Raw genomic sequence first — 23,335 nt, 5'->3', positions numbered from 1 at the left:
GAATTTATAGATTGGAATAATTTGGACTTGGAGGATTATTGCGTGTATGTAGGTGGGATAGTGGATTGTGATGGCCATCTAAGCGGTTTCTGGACATTAAACGCATTGATTGAGACGGCGTCGATTCTATTGTTTTTCATGGCATCAAAAACTGAATTTTGTTCTGGTAACTGTATGTCACCAACCGAAATGTAGGGGATGCATGCTCATCTTACCTCCAGTTTCCCTAGGACGTGATACGGTTAAACAGTACTATCTCAAAATACCGCGAGTTCTAAATACGCTTGAACGTTGATAATTAACCAACCGAAATCAGCAGGACAATTAAGGCGGGTGAATTAAAATGAGGTTAATTAAAAAAATATGTAAAATTTGTAGATAGTGTATAAGTTGCCCTACCGTACCTCTCGGCCCTTTCCGATGGAAACGCATGGCCGTTCACTGACCAACTGTGGTTCCAAGCGTCTCCATCCGAGTTAAGTAGAGAAAAAACTTATCGCATCATATTTCAACGAGTGGATAGCGAAAGTACATCACTATGCAGAAAGTCACTGCTCGTTGAGAATGAGTCGGGTCGGAAGTCCTGTAAGTCAAGCTTAAAAATGGTGCCCTCAATTGAGCTCTCGTACATCTGCCAAAGTTGCGATATCTTCTCGTCCCATTCCTTCAACATCAGTGGTTTTCCTATGGTCTTACATTGGCGGACGAAAGAGGATACAAGGTAGGAGAGGGTCTGGTTTGCACGTAGAAATCACAAACATACAAAAAAATAGCTGCAATGCGACATCCGTTTTCCCGTACGTTCGGAGTTCATTTCAGCGGTGGCATTGGCAAGTAGTCAGTGTAGTTTCAACGTGCTACCAACTGGCGCCACGTGTTTGCCAGGGAGTTTGTGCATGGTGACAGTTTCTTTGTGTTCAAACATGACTCAAAATGACACGAGTGTGTGTACGTGAGCTGCACCCATACCAAAAAACGAGCAAAAGTCTGCTTTCCCGTCGATGGCTTATATTAGAATGAATTTAGTGAAAATAGACAAACAACAAATCAGCTGTTTTTAGCGAACAATGTAAGATCTTCATTCGCTCTCAAACAACCATCAGTGGAGCTCAGACAAACAGCTCAGCGACCGTTTGTATTTTCGCACTCGCTGAACAAAAGAGCGAGAGAGTATCGAGACACCGCAATCTGCGAGAGCGATGATTAGTCGCAGCTCTTCCTTCGCTGGGAGCTGGATGGTGAAGAGGGTCCACACCGGTCGACTATGAGTTAGTTGCTATTAATAAGCGGTTCCGAATTCGCGCATTTTTCGTGACACCGTTTCACGCGATTTCGCGGAGCCGCGAAGACAATTTTCGTAGGAAACAAAAACCAAAAAAAAACACCTTATCACATCTTCGGCGAATGAGTACGTAGTGTTAAAATCTTATTATTTGCAGATCATATTAAACAAAAACAGGCTGGTATCTGCAGTGGCTTCAGCAGCTTCATTCGTGTGAAAGTGACCCTCATGTTGTGCACAAAAAAAAAAAGAATGGAATTTCGATTCTACTAATTAATTTGTTGTGACGCTGTAGATTGGATCACAAGACATAGCAATTAGATTCAATTGATTCGCGACGATTGACTGAATCAACAACCGATGATGGTTTTGGTGGCCGGCATGCCCGCATGGTTGCGCACATCTACGAAGTGAAGATGACAGATGAGCAGAGGTCACTCTGTGCGGTTATGGTCTGTGGCCACATAATTTCGCAGATAAATTTCGGTCCGTCTCGTTATCAACTGCGCCGATGGGATGGGATGGTTTGGAAATGCACAGATAGGTTACGCGTTAACGAAATTCTAGCTTTCTGTAGATAATTGAAATGGAAAAAACCGTAAATGTGTGTGTGATAATTCGAGCAGGAAGAGTAATTAAGACCTCTTTTTTATCGTGGTGACGTGCAGTATGAAGGGGTATTTTTTGGATAAGCAGCTTTATCTGGTGCACTGCGGCTTTAACCGGTTGTTTGGGTGTTAGGAATGCGATGATGCTGTTTTTCCAGAGAAATGATTTTCTTGTGGGAGCTGCGCATTCTTTTTTGTTTGAATAAATTGCGTTATAAAACCGGTCTTCTTAGTAGATAAAATAACAACCAATTGTAGCAAGAATCAACGGGAGAAACAGTTTGGATCGCTTTTGATTGCGATATTATCCAATCACTTGAAAATTAGATAATATTTTCCAATGTTAGGCCCGATTGTTGTCATGAAAGAAGGACGTATTATTCGATTTGAAGTATATGAGCGTAACGTTTTAGATATTCTTTGCTCCGGAAGAATGCGTGTAAATGTCTCTGTTTACGAGTCCACTTACCCTACTTTAACCTTTTGATAATGTGGATAATATGAAAGTTACCTGATAAACAAACTCAAACAAACTTTCATCCACTGGTAATGCATATACAAGATCCGATGGACAGATAGCTAAATTCGATTTATGTATTTTTATTTACACATCGCAAGTATTAAAAGAACCACGGCTCAGTAAAGGTAATACATTAAGACGTGTCAAATGAATGAACTTTAAAAAAACAAGCTCCCAAGTAAAAATTCATATCCGTGCTTGAGTCCAAACCTAACTACAAGTTCGAGTTCGAATCCAAGTTCAAATCCAAGTATGAGACCAAATCCGGGTTGAAATTAAAATCCAAGCACAAATCTAAGTCCGAGTCCGATTGCAAACCGGTACGTAGTTCGTGCCGAGTTGAAATTCGAGTTCCGATCCAAGTATAATCCAAAGCTCAAGTGCAAGCAGAGTTACAAATATTCATATTCACTGAATGAAAATTAAAGATATTCAACCGCATTCATTTTCAATGTTCAGTGGCGCTACCGAATACGTCAAACAAGCCAACTGCCCATTCACTCACTGCAGGTTTTCATTCGTCTCCGTTTATTGCACGAAGCGAACGTGCAACAAGGAATCGAACGCATCAAAGTAGGCGCAGGCACAATGTAAGCGATGATAATTATAAATTTATATACCTTTCCAACTTTTGAAACATTTTCCTAGATACTCAGTGAAATGAATATTATTGTACGATATTCGATTGAATGAATAACATGGATTTTTGAATGAATAATTTTTCTGTTCATCACGAGTAGCATCATGTTCACTTTCAGCCGTCAAAAAAGTGTTTCGATTGTTTTTAACTCTGGGTCCGATTCCAAGTCCGAGTGCGTGTCTACTCGGTGTCTAAGTCCAACGAAGTTCAAGTCCAAGTCCATGTTCAAGTCCAGATCCAATTTCAAGTTCAAACTCAAATCCAATACCAACTCCATGTTCAAATCTGAGTCAAAGTCCACGTTCTAGTCCCAGTGTAAGTCCATGTCTAAGCCGCTGTCGAAGTCCTATTTTAAATCTGAATCTAGTCCGAGTCCGTGTTCATGTCCAAATTTAAAACTGATCCCCCGTCTAAGTTGAAAGCCGAGTTCGATTCCATACCGGAGCCGAGTTCGTCTCAAGTTCAAGAATGACGTGCAATATCCCAGCCCAGCTTCATATCCATGGCCAACTCCAAATCCAAGTCCATGTCCATGTTCAAGTCGCAATCCAAGACAAAGACCAAGTTTAGGTTCAAGACCAAGTCAGAGTCCACGTTCCAGTACAAGTCCGAATCTAAGTTCAAGTCCAAATTCGTATCCTAGACTAACTTCAAGTTCAAATCTGAATCCAAGTTGAAATACAAGTCTAAATGTAAGTCTAATTCCAAGTCCAAGTTCATATCCAAGTCCAAGTTCAAGTTCAAATTCAAGTTCAAGTCTCAGTTCAAGTCCAAGTCAAAGTCGAAGTCCAAGTCTAAATCCAAGCGGAAGCCCAAGTCCTAGTCCAAGTTCGAGTCCAAGTCCAAGTTCGAGTCCATATTCGAGTCCAAGTTCGAGTCCAAGTCCGAGTCCAAGTCCAAGTCTAAGTCGAAATCTAAGTCCAAGTCTAAGTACAAACCCAAGATCGAATCCAAATCCAAGTCCAAGACCAACCCGTAGGCTATATCCAAGTCCACATCCAATTCCGAGTTCAAATTCGAATCCCAATTGCAACCTGGACCGAAATCATGTCCAATTTCGTTTTCAGTTCCAAGTCTAAGTTCGAGACCGATTCTAAGTTTGAGTCCGTGTTCAAGTCCAAATTCATGCTCAAATCTGAGTCAACGTTCAAGTTCTAGTCGTAGTGTAAGTCCATGTCCAAGCCACTGTCTAAATTCTTCTTTCAATCCGAGTCTGTGTCCAAGTCCAAATTCAAACCTTAGCCCACGTACAAGTCCAAGGCAAAATCCGATTCCGAACCCGAGCCCGTGTTGTGTCAAGTTCGAGAGCAGATCGAAGTCTGAGTCTAAGAGGCCTGAGATCAGGAGTTCAAGACCCATTTCACAGAGCCACACATATGAATGTTCCAAGAGTAGACGTCCAACCATTTCCATGTCGAGGTACGCCGCGGGGAACACGATAACTCTTAACAAAATTGTCTGAAAATTCAATAAGATTTGTAAAGATTAGACTTGTAGTTACTCGATGAACCAAAAAAAAAAAAAATAGAAAAAAAGTTCGAGTTTCGGAAAATGGCTTCGTAAAAACCGAAACATCTCTTATTCTACTGCAAAATTTAAATTAAAGGGTGACCCACATCAAATTGCATCACGCAGTAAACCATAAATCTTGAAAATGTGGGTAGAAGTAGTTAAGAGTGTATTGTTTAAACTGTATTTTTATCGCTGTCAGTTTTCCAAAAATTGTTACCGATAGATTGAAATCTGCGTGCGTTATAGCAAATACGGGCGAGGAATGCATGGTTGTTTAAAACAAAAGAAGTTCAGCATGGCAACCGAGATTGTGGGAGACTATTTTAGAGGTTCAATACTAACAATTAGGTGGATAAAAGAGAAGTAAATTTTTTGCCCACGATCACCAGACGCCCCCTTAAACCAATTTGTGCATTGAGGGTACAGGACCTAACATAAATTGAGTTGGATTTTTGTGTTTCGAGTTCCTTTCTTCAGTAACTAGCATCAACTTGGGGCCAAATTAGACGATGTATCTGAACTCGTACCGAAATTAACACTATTTAGACACTATCACTCATTGTTGGCAAAAGTAAAACAAGAGACACGATCCAGTTCCGATATTCAGCAAAGCCGGAAGCGATTCATTTCATTCTTCGGTTTTTGTGATTGTTTAGAAAAATGACTCTTTTTCAATTATTCGCTTTTATAACCCATTCATGCCCATGTTGTTTGTGAACAGTTATAACATTTGATTGAGGCAAGATTTTCGCAAAAAAAAACCAAAATAGCTCATAAATGTGACTATTGCCTTTCGTTACAAGGATCAGCCCTAGAACTAAAGTTATTGTAATTAGTCTGATTGGATACCGATGAAGCAGTGCTGCCAGACAGTTTACTTTGACGACTGAACATGAATTTTTCATATATCTTCGTTATGTTGCAATATTATTGAAAACTGATAAAATCTATCACTTTAGACCGTCTTTGGCTTCGTTTTCTACGCAATTGGACTATTGTAAATATTTTAGGAGAATTGTATTGAGCATTGGAAGGTAAAAATTGAGCAGCTTCTATCACTGCGAGGAAAGCACCTATCTTTATGAAAAAAGGCCTTTCGTGTTGCTTGACCTCACCGTTTTTAAGGAAAAATAATTTTGAAACCCTACATGCGCTAGAAAAAATTGGGCATGAAAGGGTTAATTTATAATTCACTATTGTTGTGTTCCTTATATGTCGTTTAATTTTTAAACTTTATTCATATCTTCTTTTTTCGTTTAAGTTATTATTCAATAAGATAAATTTAGGTGGTCCTCATGAAAGGTAGTTTATTTTCAACTACGGCAAAGCACAACCCGTTGTTAAGTTCCTTTATACTCACCTTTGGGTTAATTGATCTCAAAATTCAGTTAAATTGTGTGTGCGTGCAAACCTTCCAAATCCTACTGTGCGTGAGAAATTTTTTTTGAATCTGGTCTAGCTATCTCATGTAAACAACCTAGGTTCGGGACGTAGTAGATGTTAGCGCTATCGATTTTCTCATCGCTGCAAACGCCGAGGCCATTTTACCGTTGGCAAACCCCAATTATTTATAATACGAGAGTCAAATTTATACCACCATTCTAATATCACAATGGATGTTATGTTGGATGCGATAGTGTTTTTAAAGCACGTGTCTCAAAATGGCTCTTGGTCCTCTTTGACTTAATACAGGCCATTTATTACAAGCATAATATTCAGTATATTCATGATACGCTTGTATCTATGTTGCTAATTAGTTTTATTACAATCTAAACATGCATTAGGGAACACTCATAAATTACATAACGCAAAAATTGATCAAGATTGACTCCCACCTCCCCCCTTGTAACAAATTGTCACAAATTTATCTATCCTGCTCTCCCCTATTACGACACGAATTCCTAAAAAAAATTTCTTCACTAAAAACATGTTACGTAATGTTCTAGCTTACTCCCCCACCCCCAAATGTCACAACACGTAACACTTTGTCATAGACCACCCCCCCCCCCCCCAAAAGCGTTACGTAATTTATCGTAATTTATTTTAAATCAATCATTCCATGCAATTTCATTATATTTACACGCGCACCACAACTGAAAAACCGAAAGGAAATGGATCAAAACTGTACTATATCAACACAGTAGTGATCAATTTCAAGCAAATTTAATCCGTTCAACAGTCCGTGCACAGTTACTGATGACAGAAATCCGCGTAGAGATGGATAAAGTCTTCGCTCCAACACTATTTCCCATTAGGAATGTAAAACCTATACGTTCGCGTCATATAACCAGCACGAAAGTCTGCGCTGATTTTGCCCGGATTCGGTCGGCGTTTAAGTTCGGCTCGGATCGGAACACATTTTTCTATATCATACGCTCCCAGCTGCTGTTTACCGTACTTGACGTCGGTGCTTTCTACCTCGAATTAGTAGGTCTGAAAGTATCGCACATTCATCTTTGCATTTTGTTTTGTGCATTAAATAGCCACATCGACGTTTTGATTACTCCGTTTTTTTGTATTTCTCGAGTATCTATTCTCATTGGCAGTTTTCCATCATACTGGAAATCTGCGTACATATTTCTAGTCCACAAAGAAAAGCTAAACGAGATGTCGGTGATTGTTTTGGAATTGATTTATCGAGTCGATCAGCATGCCTTTAAATATGGATGCTCGACTAATCTGTTGTGTTTAATTTATACATAACAGAGAGTATGGAACGTCAAGCTCAAACCGATGGTATTAAACCCGATTTATTTTTTCAGTAAAATGGAGACAGTTTAAAGCAACATTAGTTTTTTGCAGTTTCTTCCTACGTGGCAGATGTAGTGCGTCATTGGTGATTGACAGACACCCACAGTTTTTTTTTTTTTTTTTTTTTAATTTGCCCGCCTCTTACCCCCACACCAAAAAGCTCACAAACGGAGCCCCCTGGTAGTGGACGCATCAGTTCTCAGCGTACAAAAAAAAGGTCAGCACAACAAAACAAAGTTACGAATCGCGGAAACGCTGAGAACAAAAAAAAACAATACGAGACCGACAAAACACAAAATTTGACAAGAAGCTACGGCGAGTACCCAGCGGAAAATAATCCTTTTAAGGGTCCCATCGTAGCTTTGCAGGAAGCTCATAATAATTTAAATTTATTTATTACTTATTGCTATAAAAATGCATTTATCAATTGTTTTTATTTAAAAAATGTTAACCAATTATAGCTAAAGGAATAAGCTCGATTGGTGGTGAACGAAGTTTATATTAAAAATTCTCCTATTTTATTTTTTAAAATTAGTTTCAATTTTGCTTGGAAACGAGTGCGACATGTTATTTGCTTTAAATCCGTAGGAAGCTGGTTGAATAACTTAGGTCCGATGAAAGAAATGCGTCTTTGACCAAGGTTCGTGGATACTCTGGAGTAAAATAAATGATTGGCTTGTCTGGTGCTGTGAGCTCGAATTCCTGTCGTAAATTCTAGATTATTATGAGCAATAGTATTATGCAAAGCATTGTGGATGTACATTATTGTTTGGTAGTTAGTCAACCCAAGCAAAGGTAAAATGTTATGGGCATTATTATTGTATAACAAAATAGTAGGGTACATAAATGGTTTTTTATAAATAATTTTAAGACATCTGTTTTGAAGCGTTTGTAGCTTTTTCAGATTCGAAATACTGCCACGGCCCCACACAGATACAAGGTAGTTCAGCAATGAGTGGATGTGCGCATAATAAAATTTTAGAAGTACATGCTGGGGAACAAAAGAGCATACTTTACGCATAGCCCCACATAACGATGCAACTTTTCTCTCTATAGATGTTATAGGCTCAATCCAGGATAGTCTGGGGTCTAAGTGAAGTCCTAAATATTTGAAGCAGTTAGTTTCCTGAATTACAGACTGTCCCATTCTTGGGTCTGGATGCACGCCTATAGCTCTTCTAGATGAACGAAACAGCATATATTTAGTTTTTGATAGGTTCAAGGAAAGAAGGTTTTCGTTGAAATACGTCGTTAGTGTTTTTAAATCCGATTCAATGTCGAGTACAATATCCAGGCAGTTGTTCGGGTAGAACAACGCGGTGTCATCCGCGAATAGACGACGAGTCCCTTTTAACCCGAGTCTACCTAGGTCATTGATATACAATAAAAATAACAGTGGCCCAATATTACTGCCTTGGGGCACTCCTATTTCTATTGGTCTATAAGCAGTGCTGTGCAATCTCACGATGGTCTTTGACATGTGACGGTAAATATGAAGTGACCGTATCACCACAAAAATGACCGTTATTTCATTTCCATTATCCTCGGATCGTGTTTCAGTTAACTATCTCTCACAGAAGCCGTGCGAGAGAGAACGCATTGAAATGATAGACAGATTGAGTACCATTTAATTTGTATTGGTATAGTAAACGAAATATTATCAGTGTATTGTATTCAGGCAGCGGTGCGGTGCTTTGTTGCTTTTTTCTCCACCTTTCAGTTTCTTTTATGCATAGCTATTTATGTGAAACCGCCTGTTTGTTAATTCTAGCTCGTTGTTTGTAATAAGATGACCGTCATAACCGTATTTATATTGCTAATAAAATGACGGTCTGTTGCCCTTCCTCTCAATAATAATTCCAATGAGTGAGAGATTCAGAAGAGAACCGTTTGACTGTTGTCAATTCATTGGAATGAGAACTCGTAACTCAATAAGCATCGCTTACTGTTTCAACTGCTAACCGTTTCATTCTCTTTTGTCTATCAGGTTTGCCATCAGTACCGTGATGGAGCTCAGCACTGTCTATAAGAGATACACGAGTCTCCAATAGATACGAATTGGTTCCTATGCGACAGATAGCTACGAATAATATGATTTGCTAATCCCCTGATACCATAGCATTCTAACTTCTTAAGCAGGATTGAGTGATCCAGAGTATCGAATGCTTTTTTTAGGTCCAGAAAAAGGGCACCAACAATTCTTTTGCTATCAATTTGACTAATGATGGAGTCAATTAGTTCGGTCATTGCAATTAAAGTGCTGCAGCCCTGTCTGAACCCATACTGGTAGTTGTAAATTATGTTGTGTTTGTTCAAAATCTCGAGTAGTCGAGTGATGAGCAATTTCTCAAGAATTTTATTGAAAACGCACAATGTTGAAATTGGTCTATAGTTGGAAGGTTGGTTTGGATCACCAGCTTTGAAAATTGGAATTACTCGGGCTATTTTTAAACAGTCCGGGTACCTGCCGGTTTGAATTATTAAATTAAAAGCATTATTAAATTAAAGTTAAGTTACTTCTATGTCAGGAATACATCAAGAAAGTCACTTGGGACCGGTGATGTTTCTGCTTTAATTCAATGCGTGCATCTAGTACTGAAGATTTCAAGCTTGTCCATCGAAGACTCCATCTCGTCTCATCCAGTCTCATCCACTCAATTGAAGATACTGTATCGATTTTGTTGGTTATTTTTGGCAAATTTGTTTAATCCTACTTAGCAGAAGGCAAATAATTCTTCACATTTCCTTTCGATGATGTCCATATGAGCCTGCCTAGTCCTAGTTTTCCGTTCTAATTTTATAACTGATTCGCTCTAGAATACCTATCCGTCTTTCAATTTCATGGCTTCGGTTTCTCTTAGTCTCAAATTTGCCGAAAATAACCAACAAAATCGATACAGTAGAACCTTGCGGCAATTAAAACATAGTAATCTATTGAAGATAGCAGATTTCCCAAAATAGATTGAAACCTATGATCCGGTTTGTTTTGACTATCGTCCACTGGATGCACCGTTCTTTGTCGCGGTCAATGCTGGAAGATTACCCAAATTAATAGCTAAATAACAGCATTAAGAAAATTGAGTCAGTGTATCGTTGCGCAGCCCCAGCTACGAAAGCCGATGTCAGCTGATGCACTGATTCCGAACTCCTGTTTGTTCGAAGGAATACAGCAAACCCGACACTTTAAAAGGTCACCTAGGACGCGCAGCTATTTTGAAATAGAATAACATAAGCGTCACACCTATTTTCTATCCAGTCACTAAAATTTTCCAATTATAAGATTAGTGAATATTTTTTAAAGATTTTTGTGTTCGTCTATATTTCTTATATTTTCACATACAAATTCTAGAAAAATGTGTACGAAAACCCACCGGCAACGAAGCAAGTTCATATTCTGTATATCGTTTGGGTAATCTATTTCCATTCGAATTAACCGCATTCCGAAAGTCAATATTTGTACTGATCCAATTATAATTGTATTCTTTGTGTGGCTCATTCCTTAGAACGATTGCTTTGGTGCGGTGTTTGATAACAGCAATGCTAAGATTAAGTAAATCTAAATTTAATTAATATTACACAGTATGCTGAGCCGATTCAAAGGAAAAATAAACACAAAATCGTTCGAAAAACACCGGAAGTTTGCTAATCTGAAATAAGCCCAACTTGTTCAAATATGCAGTTTGACGAGTTAGCAAAATTTTCGCAGTGGTTGAATGTGCTAATTATTTTTGGTTTGCGGTGGACTTAACCCTCAACAGTCCCGTCGGTAATTGATTCAATGAATAAAAACTTGAATCAAATTCCACTTAGGACTTAAACAAATTCTCTACATTGAAAATGAACGTTTGGAGTATACTTCGAAAAGATATCTTCTTATGTGCATTGACTTGTAAAAAGCCTGATTGCAAACAGAAGCGATTTTCGCGTGATCAGCTTAAACTTTTAGATCAATATTTTCAATTAACAAGTTTCAAAAAGCAGAACCAACCGTGAAAAATTTGCCATCTGATGAATGGTTTGAGGAGGCACCATTATAATAGCAGTTTGCTAACAGAAAAAGTCTATAAAAAACCCAATCCAAATATGAAAGCGTTACTTAATTTAATGACACGAAACCCCGTCCAACAACCCACAACATCTGGGGACAAATCTAAATATTCCAGCAATAAGTCACCGACGAATCTGCTGCTATCACATCAGTTGAAAAACCATTTTCAATGCCGGCCGGTCGGGACGGTGCGGTGCAGTGAAGCGTGCGTTTAATTTCTCCCCAAAAAGAAACGCTCAATTGGTGTTGGTATTAATAATTCAGTGAAGTAATTGTGTGTTTGTAAAGCTCTGAAAGGGCAGCGCATCGAGCACTGCGCATCCCGCGGATTGTTTACTACGCAACTAACATCAGCACCGTTACCACCACCGCTCCGGGGACCATCTTTGTATGCTCACAGCAAGCATGCTGTTGTGGTTGGACAGCGAAGGGGAAAACACGGCGCACAGTGGGCTAAATCGAAAATAATATGGACAATGTACTTTTCATGGTTTCAATAGTAAAATGCTATTATTTGGGTGTCTTTAGAAAAAAATTTATGAAAAAGTTTTGCGCATATTTCGTATTGTTTAGGATTCAATTCTCATTTGGAAAATTGTTGTTTAAACCCCTAGTAACAATTAAGGTTTTATGATAGTTTTATAGCCACTGATTAATCTTAGATTGCACTTATAGCGTGCTATAAAACTTCAATTGTTACTTGGGACGTTATGTGGACGTACCTTTTAAGGTTTCAATTAATGAAATTCCCATATCCATAGGTGGAAATTGAAACTTTGTGACATCTCAGAACTTCACTAAGTCAAGCTTTTGGGTTAATAACATTGTTGATATAGTAAGGAGGGAGTGAGGAGGGCTCCTGAATTTTTCTACTACGTAACACGTAATTTTCCTATATATTGCGGGATAAGCTTAAACATGTGAAGTTCATATGAGCGACCGAAAATAAAAGTCGCAAGGACAGAGCATGCCTCATAAAACCCACTTTCAATATTTTAGGATATAAAAATCGGAAATAACCTTCAGGCGTAAAAATCGGACAGATATCGTACACCTATTAAAAAGTTCTCATCCGCAAAGCTCGGCAAGAATGAACCTCTAGTGCAGTTGTTTTCAACCTTTTTCGTTCCATGTACCCCTTTCCGAACATTGATCACCATGATGTACCCCTTTCTGAAAGTTGTTTACCATCACTACCCTGCTAGAAAAAATGGTTTTCAATTGGCTGAAAACCATAATTTTACAATAATAGACTTATTCCTGAGCACTCGCAGTGACCATCTCAATTCTTGACAGACTGAAAAAAATATAAAAACAAATAGCCGACGGGAATGTTAGGATAACTAGTAAAAAATTTTCCCGCATTATTCACCCCCTACATTAGTCTAATTTACCGCTGGGGGTGAATTAACCGCCGGTTGAACACCACTGTTTTAAAGGTTCGAATCTAGCAATAGCTCTATGCATATTGGTCTCATGTGTATAGGGAGTTTCCATAGCACATGGGTCACTAGGTGACTCAGATTATCATGAATTTCGAGATATTTTCGAAATGATCACACGAGAGCACGATAACGTTAAGGCCAAGATCCCCATGTATATAGAGGATAGTGCAGTCGGGGTACGATTACACGATCTGTCTCCGCGTACACCTGTTGGCGCAGAGGTGCAGACAATAAGGAAGAAGGTTTCACGACTGTAGTCAGTAAATCTAGACAGGAGTAGCGCCGATAGTGTCGGCAAATGCGACCAAATGATCTTTAGGCTACGCTGAAAATGCTTCACCACCATGAAAAAGAATCACCACACGCAATGATAAGTTGCATGCGCAGGATTTAATGACCACACATTGAACTTGTTTTAATATTTATTTGTTGCAAATATATGAAAGACAACCGGTTCTTTTAAAATCCGACCATATCGAATCTGCTTTCGGATCAACGATAATTCGCTGATATTCTAAAGATTTCGAAAGAACTGTCGCAGAAATATTCAGCCATGACAGGTATCTTGAAAGTTCGCCTAGATCATAAGCTGTGTGATATCTTGTCTAAAGCACGCAAATGATGTTAATTGGCGACAAGACGCGTCTAGATACCCGCTCACAAAGTTGCGATCGACGGTGTGGTCACCGATTCGAGTTTATTGGTTCAGTGAGTGAAGATTTCGCAAGATTTCGCATTGCATGGGACAAAATTGTGTGTCCCTTCAAACTTACATCGGGGATCTTTTGTCGGACTGCTTTACCTGTTTATGTCTTCGTTGGCAAGGGTCGACAGCCTGTTCGACTGTTTGTGTCGCACACCATGCATTGAACTAAATACAAGCAAAGGGGCCGCTGTAGCGATATGGACCGTTGTGGTAAATGCGCAGAGAATCATGAGGATGACTTTTGCATTGAGAATGCTGAAAAATGTGCCTATTGTGGGTAGTATCCACATGATAAATAACAACGCCCGAAGAATCTGAAGCATTCCCTTGAAAAACGTTCATTTGCACAAATACTAAAAAGAGTTATTCTACTGACTACGATAATGAAGGGGCTGGACTGCTTTATTGCACATTATCCCAGCTTTGTCCCATTTGTGCTTATATGAAGCACTTTCGTTAACTATTCTTTTATCAACTTAATATTTGAGAATAACACCAAGAATTGTGAATATTGTGACTGATAGGGCCGTAGCGTGTTCTTCTGGTGCTTAAAGTAAAGTCAACAGAACATTGGCTTTCTCTTTCAGTTCGACTTTCACATAATAATTTGGTGTGAATATGGAAATAGCACACTTATCCTAACTTATTGCATAACTTATCCTCAATTATTTTAGAGAGCAAATCAAATTAGACACCCTTGGCGGTAGCCACCCCGGCCAATAGCACGCTACGGGCCTAAGTGAACATATACAACAAACCTTTCGTTCGGGATTCGAGATATACTTGCACACGAATAGGACATCAACCGGACTATAAGTTCGAAATATTCAAGCACAGTAATAAATTGTATAGGTATTAGACCGGAAACTTTTTTGAGCTTTTTTCGAAACACTGCTAAATAAAGTGGTAATAAGCTCTACAAACTATATGTCAAATATGAGCTTTTCCTACAGCTCTAGTTTAGATGTTTCTATGGTGAAATATATGGAAAATCGGCAATAAAAATCAAATTTCAATCAAAACTCCCACCGTTTTTCTGATTACCTCGAAACTTCAGGTGGTGCAGCCTTTTCAATAACGAGTAACTTTGTTGAAAGTTGTATAATGGTTGAAGGTTACTGGACAAAGTTATTTAGCTTCGAAGATTAAAAGAATTTTTGAAAATGTCTTATTCTAAATATGTGCGAGAAAGAGAGAGGCAGCATTTAACATTATATTAGAATATCTTTTTACCACAAAGTCGGATCAATTTGCAGTCTTCTGCAATGTTGATACTTTCATTTCCAGCTATACATCTGAGAATTTTGGGGTGCATAAGATGATTCTGGCATTTACTACTAAATTTGTTTCCATTGCCGATATTTCATGTATTTTTACATACAAAAAATATAAAATATCGGCAATGGAAACAAAAAAAGTCAATTTTTGTACCGGGTGTTCCAAAAAAAGTCAATTTTTGTACCGGTCTAATAGGTATGCCAATTAAAATGGGTCGATAGTTTTGATAGATGTGTTCTATTTTTAATGTCACCGTGGTCGTATCTTGTACACAACTCCTTTATTTTTTTATTGTTTGTCAACGAAAGTTTTTCTTACAACAGCTTTAAACAAATTTTTAAATTTTAACTTTGCGGGACAAAAATATTTTAAATTTAATTTCAACTAACATAATCAGTTCGTGAACAACAACCTAAAAGGAACTTTAAAAATTTAGAGTACTCGCAAATAAATAAAATTTATATGATGATTCCAAAAATTATTTAATTTTTTGCAAGAATATACCCTTTTTTAATGTGATTATGTAATTTTTTCAAATCTACAGCTGATCAGCTTTTTCAATTGACTTTTGACCACCTTGCTTTTATTTTTTTAATTGGGCCCACTGTGCCGCCATCGCCCCGCGTCCGCCGTTGACTATAGTGAAAATTTTGTTTACTTTCGTTCCATCGGCGGCACAGCAGTGTTATTATTTAATCGGTAGAGATAGGAGTGCTTCGCTGCTCTGTACAGAATAGTAGTAGGTACAAAATTTAGTGTAACGTGCGCGGCTAGGTTAGTGTGGTCTTTGACATTGAACCGAACGTTGAATATCATTGCGATAGCACAAAAAAATCCCAGTTTCCGGGGACATCTGTAGCACGGACAACGGCGTGGCGAAATTTGGCAAGACGCTATCGTTTTTTATTTTGGTTTTCTTATATGTTACACGCTAGCGCTCAGCTAACATCGTCAAGTCCATTATGTTCAAGGCGATTGATTGCTAGGCTGAGAAGGTAGGTTTCAAGAAGAGATAGAGGGTGGTACTTCAAGGTGATAATTTACGGTAATATGTGGATGTGACAGTGAGAATTTTGAATTGAACGCTTAAAAGGCAAATATGGTTTGAAACGCCTTCTAACTGCTTGGAAAGGCGTCAAAAGACTTGAAAAGATTTAAAGAGCCTAAATCGCTTAAAAGAACTGAACTGAAGGAAAAGAGGTGTGGAATTTTTAAATTCATCTCATCAGTAACTAGTACCTACTAGGGGCGAGTTAGACGACAAATCCAAACAAGCACCGAATTGGCATCATTTAAACACTTAATCCAAACAGTCACACAACTTGTGTGAATGCCTAAAGCAATTGGCTGGTTTTGACTGATGTCTCGGATGTAAAGCTCTGGTTTGCTTATCAGAAAGTAAAAACGAAATATTGTTGTTTGGCTTGGAATCTAAACGTGCTCGCAAAAGCGAAGAACGTTAGATTAAACCAATTGGTGCATAAAAGCAGAACGCCTAACTTGGACAATGGTGGACTTATGAGTTTCAAACTTATATCTTCAGTAATTAGCACCAAGTTGGTGCTAGTTACTGTTGAGTTGAGTTCAAAACACGAAATTGTTTATAAACATAGCCAATTTGTTTTCTCATGAGGGATTAATCACTGTAACGACAACATCTAATTGGAGGTCTTGAATCATCAGAAGACATCAATCTTGTAAATTTTGCCTCCTGGCGTAAGTGAAGTTTAAAAAAATTGCGATGAGCGTTTTGTCAAATGAGTAAAAATTGCGATACCTGATAACAGCCTGCATAAAGTTCATTTGCGATGATCGTTTATCTCTCGTTTTAACCTGCACGCGAAACCGCCCTGATAAGAGCTCTTTCTTTACATATTTCCCACTTTGCACGCGGACAGAAAGTTGCATAATCCCGAACAGCTGGAAGCTTTACCAGATCACGTAGGGAGATGAACCTAGCCAGTGTTGAATATCTTCATCAATCTCATCACCAACAGCAGCAGCACTACAAGCAGCAATGAATCCAACTCAGTACGCCGAAGATCCCAGCATCCACCAGCTTCGCCGATTGGTGAACCCGGTTATCAAAGCAAATCCCGTGGTTCGTTTTACCTTCTGGTGGCTGCGGGAGGTATTTCAAACGGGCCTCAAACGTCCCATCGAAGAATCGGACATCTACGAAACGTTGTCTTCGCACCAAAGCGAACAGCTGTCCTATCTGTTTGATAACCGATGGCGGCTGGAACTGAAGAAGCAGAAGGCCAGTTTCCTGCGGGTGATCTGTGGCATCTATGGCTGGACGATGATTACCCGCGGGTTGATGTACACTACGGTGGATTCGTTTTCAAGGTAAGATTAGCTCCGATGAACCGTTGCAGTGCTTGGGTTGGGGTTGAAAGATTTTGCTTTCGATTAACAGAGTATTCCAACCGTTGTGTCTCGGTGGGCTGGTGTCCTACTTTGCGCCCGGTCAGACCACGATCAGCCGGACGGAGGCGTACTACTATGCGGCCGGAATCGTTTTCTGCTCACTGGTACCGGTGGTGATTTTTCATCACTTCATTCTGTACATCTACCAGATTGGGATGAAGATCCGCGTGGCGTGCTGTTCGCTGCTGTACAAGAAGGTGAGATTATTTTGGGTGTTTATTCGTTTTTGGGTTACTACTTCAAGATTGACGTATGACGGCGCTGGTAGTTGAGTGGTAAGCGTTACCGCTTCTCGCACCAGTGGGTCTGGGTTCAATCCCAGGCGAGGTCAGCTCTCTGGCGTCGGTGATCGGCACTCAGTGCGGACAGAGGTCGACGATAAATAAACATTAAATATATTGATGTTTTGTTATTTACTTGTCTTAAAAACAATAGTTATCTGATGTGGAATCATTCTTCGAAATAGTTTCAAAGCATCAAATAATTCAGAACGAAGCCAAAAGTTTGAATGGATTAAAAAACAAAATAAAAGTTGAATCAATCATGTATCAATTGATAGGAACAATACACTACTCAAAAAAAAAAATCTGAACCTGTCGGCACGACCCCCGTCGAATGGCCATAGCAAGCAAAGGGGCCGGCATGTTTTTGATAAATAAGTTATTACCAGCCTCCATTTGTGTTTTTTTTTCGCTCTCTCTCACAGGCCCTCCGGATCACGAAAGCGGCCGGCACGGACGGACTGACTGGACAGGTGATCAACTTGATGTCCAACGATGTCGCTAAATTTGATACGGCCGCCAGCTTCGTGCATGACACCTGGAAGGGACCAATCGAGCTGGTGGTGTTCGGGTACCTGATCTACCGGCAGATTGGTGTGGCGGGACTAATCGGCATCGCCTTCCTGCTGAGTTTCATCCCACTGCAAGGTGAGTACAGAATTGAAACAATCGATTGAAAGTGAAACGTAACTTTTCAACCTACTTCACACCTCTCGGAAGCAGACACGGGATTCTCTAGTGAACGCTTCCCAAGAGGATAGAGGGTGCCAATTTACGGAATTAACACCCTCTTCAGATGCTTGTAGTTTTTAATAATTCAGAGAGAATGATCCGAGTTTTTATTGACCAACTTTGGAAGCACGTTTGAGAGCGTCACGTTTCGCTAATGGTTGAAAATGGGTGGTGAATAGTGGAAATATAAAACCGGGTCACAGCGGTTATTTTGTGATGCTATTTTATTTTATGTGCTTTCTTCTGGCTATGTTATGACACAACCAAAGTGCTTTTCGCAAACAAACTTGAAGATATTTGTTTCACACAAATATTGCTATTAGCTTCTAGAAAGAAAAATTTGAAAGATAACTTCTTTGGTCGAAATTATTAACAACCAGTACAGCTCACAATTAAAATATGCCGAACACAAACAAAACACTCTTGTACAGCTGAAAAAAATCGTTCAAATTTTTGTTAAACTCAGAACCGACAAACAACTCAGACAAAGGCAGAATATGAGCGTCAGCGAGACGCATTAAATTGGTATAAGGCTAAAAATTGACATACACCGGTTGGCAAGGGGTTACAGCTGATGCCCGACCCCGCCATTTGGTGGGTTACGGGAAAATCGCTACAAAATATTCAAAATACGATTGTATGTTGTCACTCCTACGAACACTTCTTTGCAATATTCGCACCAATCATAAAAATCTCTATTGTTCGCCATAAAATCGTTATATTGAAAACATTCAACGTTGAAAGTTGCCTATTTGAAGAAATCAACAAAACTATATTTTGGATGGCAGCGCGGTTTAGTTAAAAAAAATACAGTTTTATAAAACTTTTTGAGAAAATATGAAAATCTTTCTAAGAGGTTAACCGGTAGTAAATACGTACTTCTAGTGGTTCTCTGTAGTTGTGAAGTTCTGTTGTGAACGGTGTGGTAATAAAAATCTCCAGCAAAATGTCTTAACCCGTCAAGTACCAGTGTTGGGCTTTTTTTTAATGGAAAGTCCGTAACTTTCATGTACTGGCAAGAAGTTTTTCGGTTTTCTCATTACAAAAACAATTTACAATAGCTTTTTCAACCAAAACTAAAAAATAGGGTTAACTATATCGACTAGAATAGCTAAAAATAAGAAGATGTTGATGATTTCAGGAGGTTAGTCACGATTACCGTAACTTCTCTGTGCGTTGGACATATTGATCCTTGAGTTCGAATGTGGGGTAAGGTGACTCATGTTCAATATTTTAGAAGTTTTTCTTATTATTATTTAAAAAATTTGAATTCCACGAAGATCTGTTCGAAAATCTTTAAAATCCTGTCCGACCATCTTAGATTCCGATGAAACTTTACACGTCTCACCGGTATGGAATAATAAACATTTTCCACAGTCAATCAGATTATTTTGACTCAAGAGCATGTTGGCGTGAAAGTTTCTACTTGTAGCATTTTCGACAAAAAATGTTCGATTACCGTATTTTATATAACAAAACTATCTGAGAACGGGTTACAGGGGATGAATACTTCTGTATGAAAAACATACACTGAAAAAAAAAGTATCATTTTTCACAACAATTTATGTTAAAAATTTAAATGGCAAAAACCCATGTTTTTAATTGTTTTTATTTTATCAACAAAAACCTAAAGAGAAAAGAAACATTCTAAATGTGATTGCATGATGGAGAACTTATCGGTAAAAAAGTTTTTTAGCGATAACTTTATACATGGTTTTAAATTTCATACTAATTATTGACATAGAAAACTATAATTTTATTACAGAATATGATTCTAAATATCATTATAATTCAAAATAGATTTAACAAAAATCTTCCAAAATGCAATAGTTGTCGAGGAATTTCGCTCGAACAAAATTCGTGTAATTATGCCCTTTTAAAAAGTTATTCGCGTTTACCCACCTTAAAGTGTCAACAATCTAATGTTTATCGTTTTAAATACGTAAAAGAGGAGCTAATGGGATAGGTAAAGGTCCATGTTCCCCTATCCTGGGTTTTTACTCGACTGATATGGTCACCTTAATCTACTATTACAATTTTACTTTCTTGATCGAATTGAATTTGTTTCAATTATCGAGTTGCCCTATCGGATTCTAAAAAACAAAGCAAAACCTTGTTAGAGCTACATTGTCCTCCTATTTGGATAGACTGAACAGCTGGACAGTGGTAGCGCCAGGACAATGTACTATGATCCTTCTTTCTGGTTGACGCTATAATGCGATAAAACATCGAAAAGTTAAGCAGCTTGTTTCTTTTTAGCTGGAAGGCAGGCGGCGGGAAGTTTGTCTACAACTGCGAGACCAAAGTGCAAAGTGAAATAAAAATCCACTTCAACGTACAACGAACAACAAAGTACGAAAAGTCATTCGACGCTGCCCAGCCATTTTACGACTAGGGTTAGAATACGGGGTAGTGGAAAGCTTTAAGCTCAAAGCTAGTACAACTGACGACCCGTATCAGGACAGTGCCCAAATCAGCACCCGAATTTAGAGCGTGCAGTAAGTTTATTTTCCAAATCCGGCCAGTCTATACTGGGGGAAATGGGTGTAGCGGCGAGCGGGAGCTGTGAAATAAATGAATTGCGTGTCCGTTCAAAGTTGGCCTATCTAGTTTCGGTGGCGGCAAATTGAATGCCGGTTAAATGAGGGTAGTTATTAGCTTCCGATGAATTTTGTTTTTGTTTGTTTTCGTCGGAAAGGTTCCCCATTTGCTTGTTTTTTATGAGGTACCCAAAGTCTGTTGTCTCGCAGCCCTAGCGAAGATCCGCCTTCATATAAGTGTTATTTTGTTTTGCTAACAGAAATGTTACACGAAGGGACGGTAGTTGAATCCTGTTTATCATATTTGAGAACCCAACGAACATGCTTACGTATTAAGTAAAGACGCTGAATCTCTGAATAAAGACCAGGCATCTCAATCGATTGTTTACTATTCTTCTGTCAGTGTTATTTCAATCGAGCATGAGATCTGTCACTCAACCCTAGGAAAATTTCTCCAAATCCTCGTTCCGGTGGGGTCTATTGGCAGGTTTCGTGCTCGATTGGAATGACACTGTCAGATAAACGGTACACAAACGATAGTGATGGTGAGTCTTGTAACCCGTCAGGGTAACAATTTAGCACTGGGTGGAAATATACCCTTTTTTGCGTATACACTCCGTAGAGTGTATTGTTTACGTAAAATTATGCTCACCGCTGTTCGGTACCGTTCACATTTAGTTGTAAATTTTTGTTCATTTTCGCGTTTGTGAACGGTTTTATTCGTACAGATAGGTTAGATAATTTTTGTTTTATGTTTGTGAATTAGTAACATAGGGCTTAGGTAGGCTACCGCTCTCCTCTTGCAAAAATTCGTGTGTACTGGTTATGCTGCTCATCGTTGACAGCTGTGCGACAAGGCGGTTGGCGGTTTGTGATAGTCGAGTGCGGAAGGCGGCCATCGAGTTAGAAAGTGACGGACCACGGTTTAGAAAAGACGTCCCCGATACGCTGTTTTGGGACAGTTGACCGCCACGACAATTGAGTGAAGTGCGCGTGTGTGACGGAAGGATATCCGTCGGAAAGTGCCGGCCCGTGGTTTGGGCACTCATAGTGTTTCTGGTACTGGATCGCCGTCGGGGGAAGCTAATCAACAAGGAGTTTTCGCTTCCCCGGCTAACCGCAAAGGATCCAGACGCACCAATCCGCCCTCGCTGGGAAGGATAAGCCGAACGAGCCTTGCTCTCCTTCCCAGCTAATAGCCAAGGAGGGCGAAGCAGGGTGGACAACGGCTCCCCCTGGGAAGAACACTGCGGTGTCTTCCGGGATTCTTTGCGGGGAGCAAAGAATCCGGTGATTCGTCACCACCGTCGCTAGGGAGGTTCCGACAAAGGAGCAAAGCTCACCTCCCTAGCTAATTGTTAAGGACCGCTGCCGGAGCAGCCAACGTAAACAAGGAGAACTCGGCCGTTGCTGTCCCGGCCAGTCGGAAAAAAACCTCCGCCTTTCCGCCATCGCCAGCAGCAGTGAATCTACAATCGACCAGCAGTGAAGGAAGAGTTGGTGGAAATAAACACGGTAAAATTAAATTTATTTATTTGTGTCCTATTAGTTTGTAGTGTTACGAAAATCCGAAATTCCGGTAGAGGCACCTAGGCCGCCCTGAAAAGAAGGGTTCGCCGGGCAAACAAGAACCCGAGTAGTGGGCAAACCACTACTTACATTTGGCGCACAGCGCAAAACACACTGAAAAAAATATTTTCCTATTTTGGAAAATATTTTTTTTCTTCCGGAGTGTGGGATGCTTCTACTAAATCTAGGATTTTCGTAGAACAGTCGGTGAGGTTTCTTCCGCAATATTGTTCCGCGGTCGTATATTTATTATTTATTTACATTTTTTGGTATATATTTTTTTTTTGATTTTTGCATTTTCCTTTTTTGTCCGAATTTGTGGATTGCGTTGTTTGTGTTTGGTCTGCCGGACGAGTAGTTTGAAGGTTGTTGTCATTTATTCGGTTGCGGTGGCCAATCGCCTTGAATTCTCAATCCGGTTTGAGACATTTTTGGAGCAGCTTGATTTCCTGAAATTTTAAGGGAATCGTTAGTTGGCGAAAAATCAGAAATTTTACCGTACCAGTACTTACATGCTTTGTGTCTTGGTGATTTCTTCCAATATAGCGCAAGTTATGATGGCGTTGGAGAAATTCAACCAAGCGTGTGTGTTCATGCGCGTCGATCATTTGCATTTCGATGAGCTGGATTTTGAGTTGCTATCTCGAAGCATTTTTATCTCTTCTGATTCGGATCTTTCGGGTGTCCAGCGGCAGCGGCGTCTTCGGGGAATTTTGTCGCATGAGCGGTCGACTCGGAGGGAATTAGTCCGTAATTTTCGGGGTGACGTGGGTGAAGAAAAGGAGATCTGCCTTGGTAAACTACTAACAATCAAGGAAGATCTCCAGTACCGGTGCCCAAACAAGGAGATTTACCGAACACGGTTGCTTCATTTGGGGTCTAGGCTCCAGGTTATCCGAAATTATGCGGCAGGGGAGGTCAACCAAGAAATTTCGGGGTTGCTGGAGGAAGTTCTAGCAGTTTATTCCAGTCATTTCAGTGACGAACAGGCAG

General features: G+C 39.5%; 2 protein-coding genes across 4 annotated transcripts in view; one reads left to right on the top strand and one right to left on the bottom strand.

Annotated features, from left to right (window-relative positions):
* LOC131695481 (uncharacterized) overlaps nt 1–23,335 on the bottom strand; it is a 98,994-nt gene that overhangs the window by 36,321 nt on the left and 39,338 nt on the right. The window lies entirely within an intron of this gene.
* Nucleotides 1,248–23,335, top strand: part of LOC131695476 (ATP-binding cassette sub-family C member 4-like) — a 41,993-nt gene continuing 19,905 nt past the window's right edge. The window contains exons 1-4 of one of the 3 annotated variants that reach the window (XM_058983999.1): nt 1,248–1,408; nt 16,689–17,139; nt 17,210–17,417; nt 17,927–18,149. In XM_058983999.1, coding sequence (XP_058839982.1) covers nt 16,808–17,139; nt 17,210–17,417; nt 17,927–18,149 — 763 coding nt within the window. In that variant the 5' untranslated portion in view covers nt 1,248–1,408; nt 16,689–16,807. The other 2 variants (XM_058984001.1, XM_058984000.1) reach the window with 2 other exon arrangements.

The sequence above is a fragment of the Topomyia yanbarensis genome, unplaced genomic scaffold (genome assembly GCF_030247195.1).
Source record: "Topomyia yanbarensis strain Yona2022 unplaced genomic scaffold, ASM3024719v1 HiC_scaffold_4, whole genome shotgun sequence".
Taxonomy (NCBI): domain Eukaryota; kingdom Metazoa; phylum Arthropoda; class Insecta; order Diptera; family Culicidae; genus Topomyia; species Topomyia yanbarensis.
The sequence above is the reverse complement of the archived record's forward strand: the minus strand, read 5'-3'. Positions and strand labels throughout refer to the sequence as shown.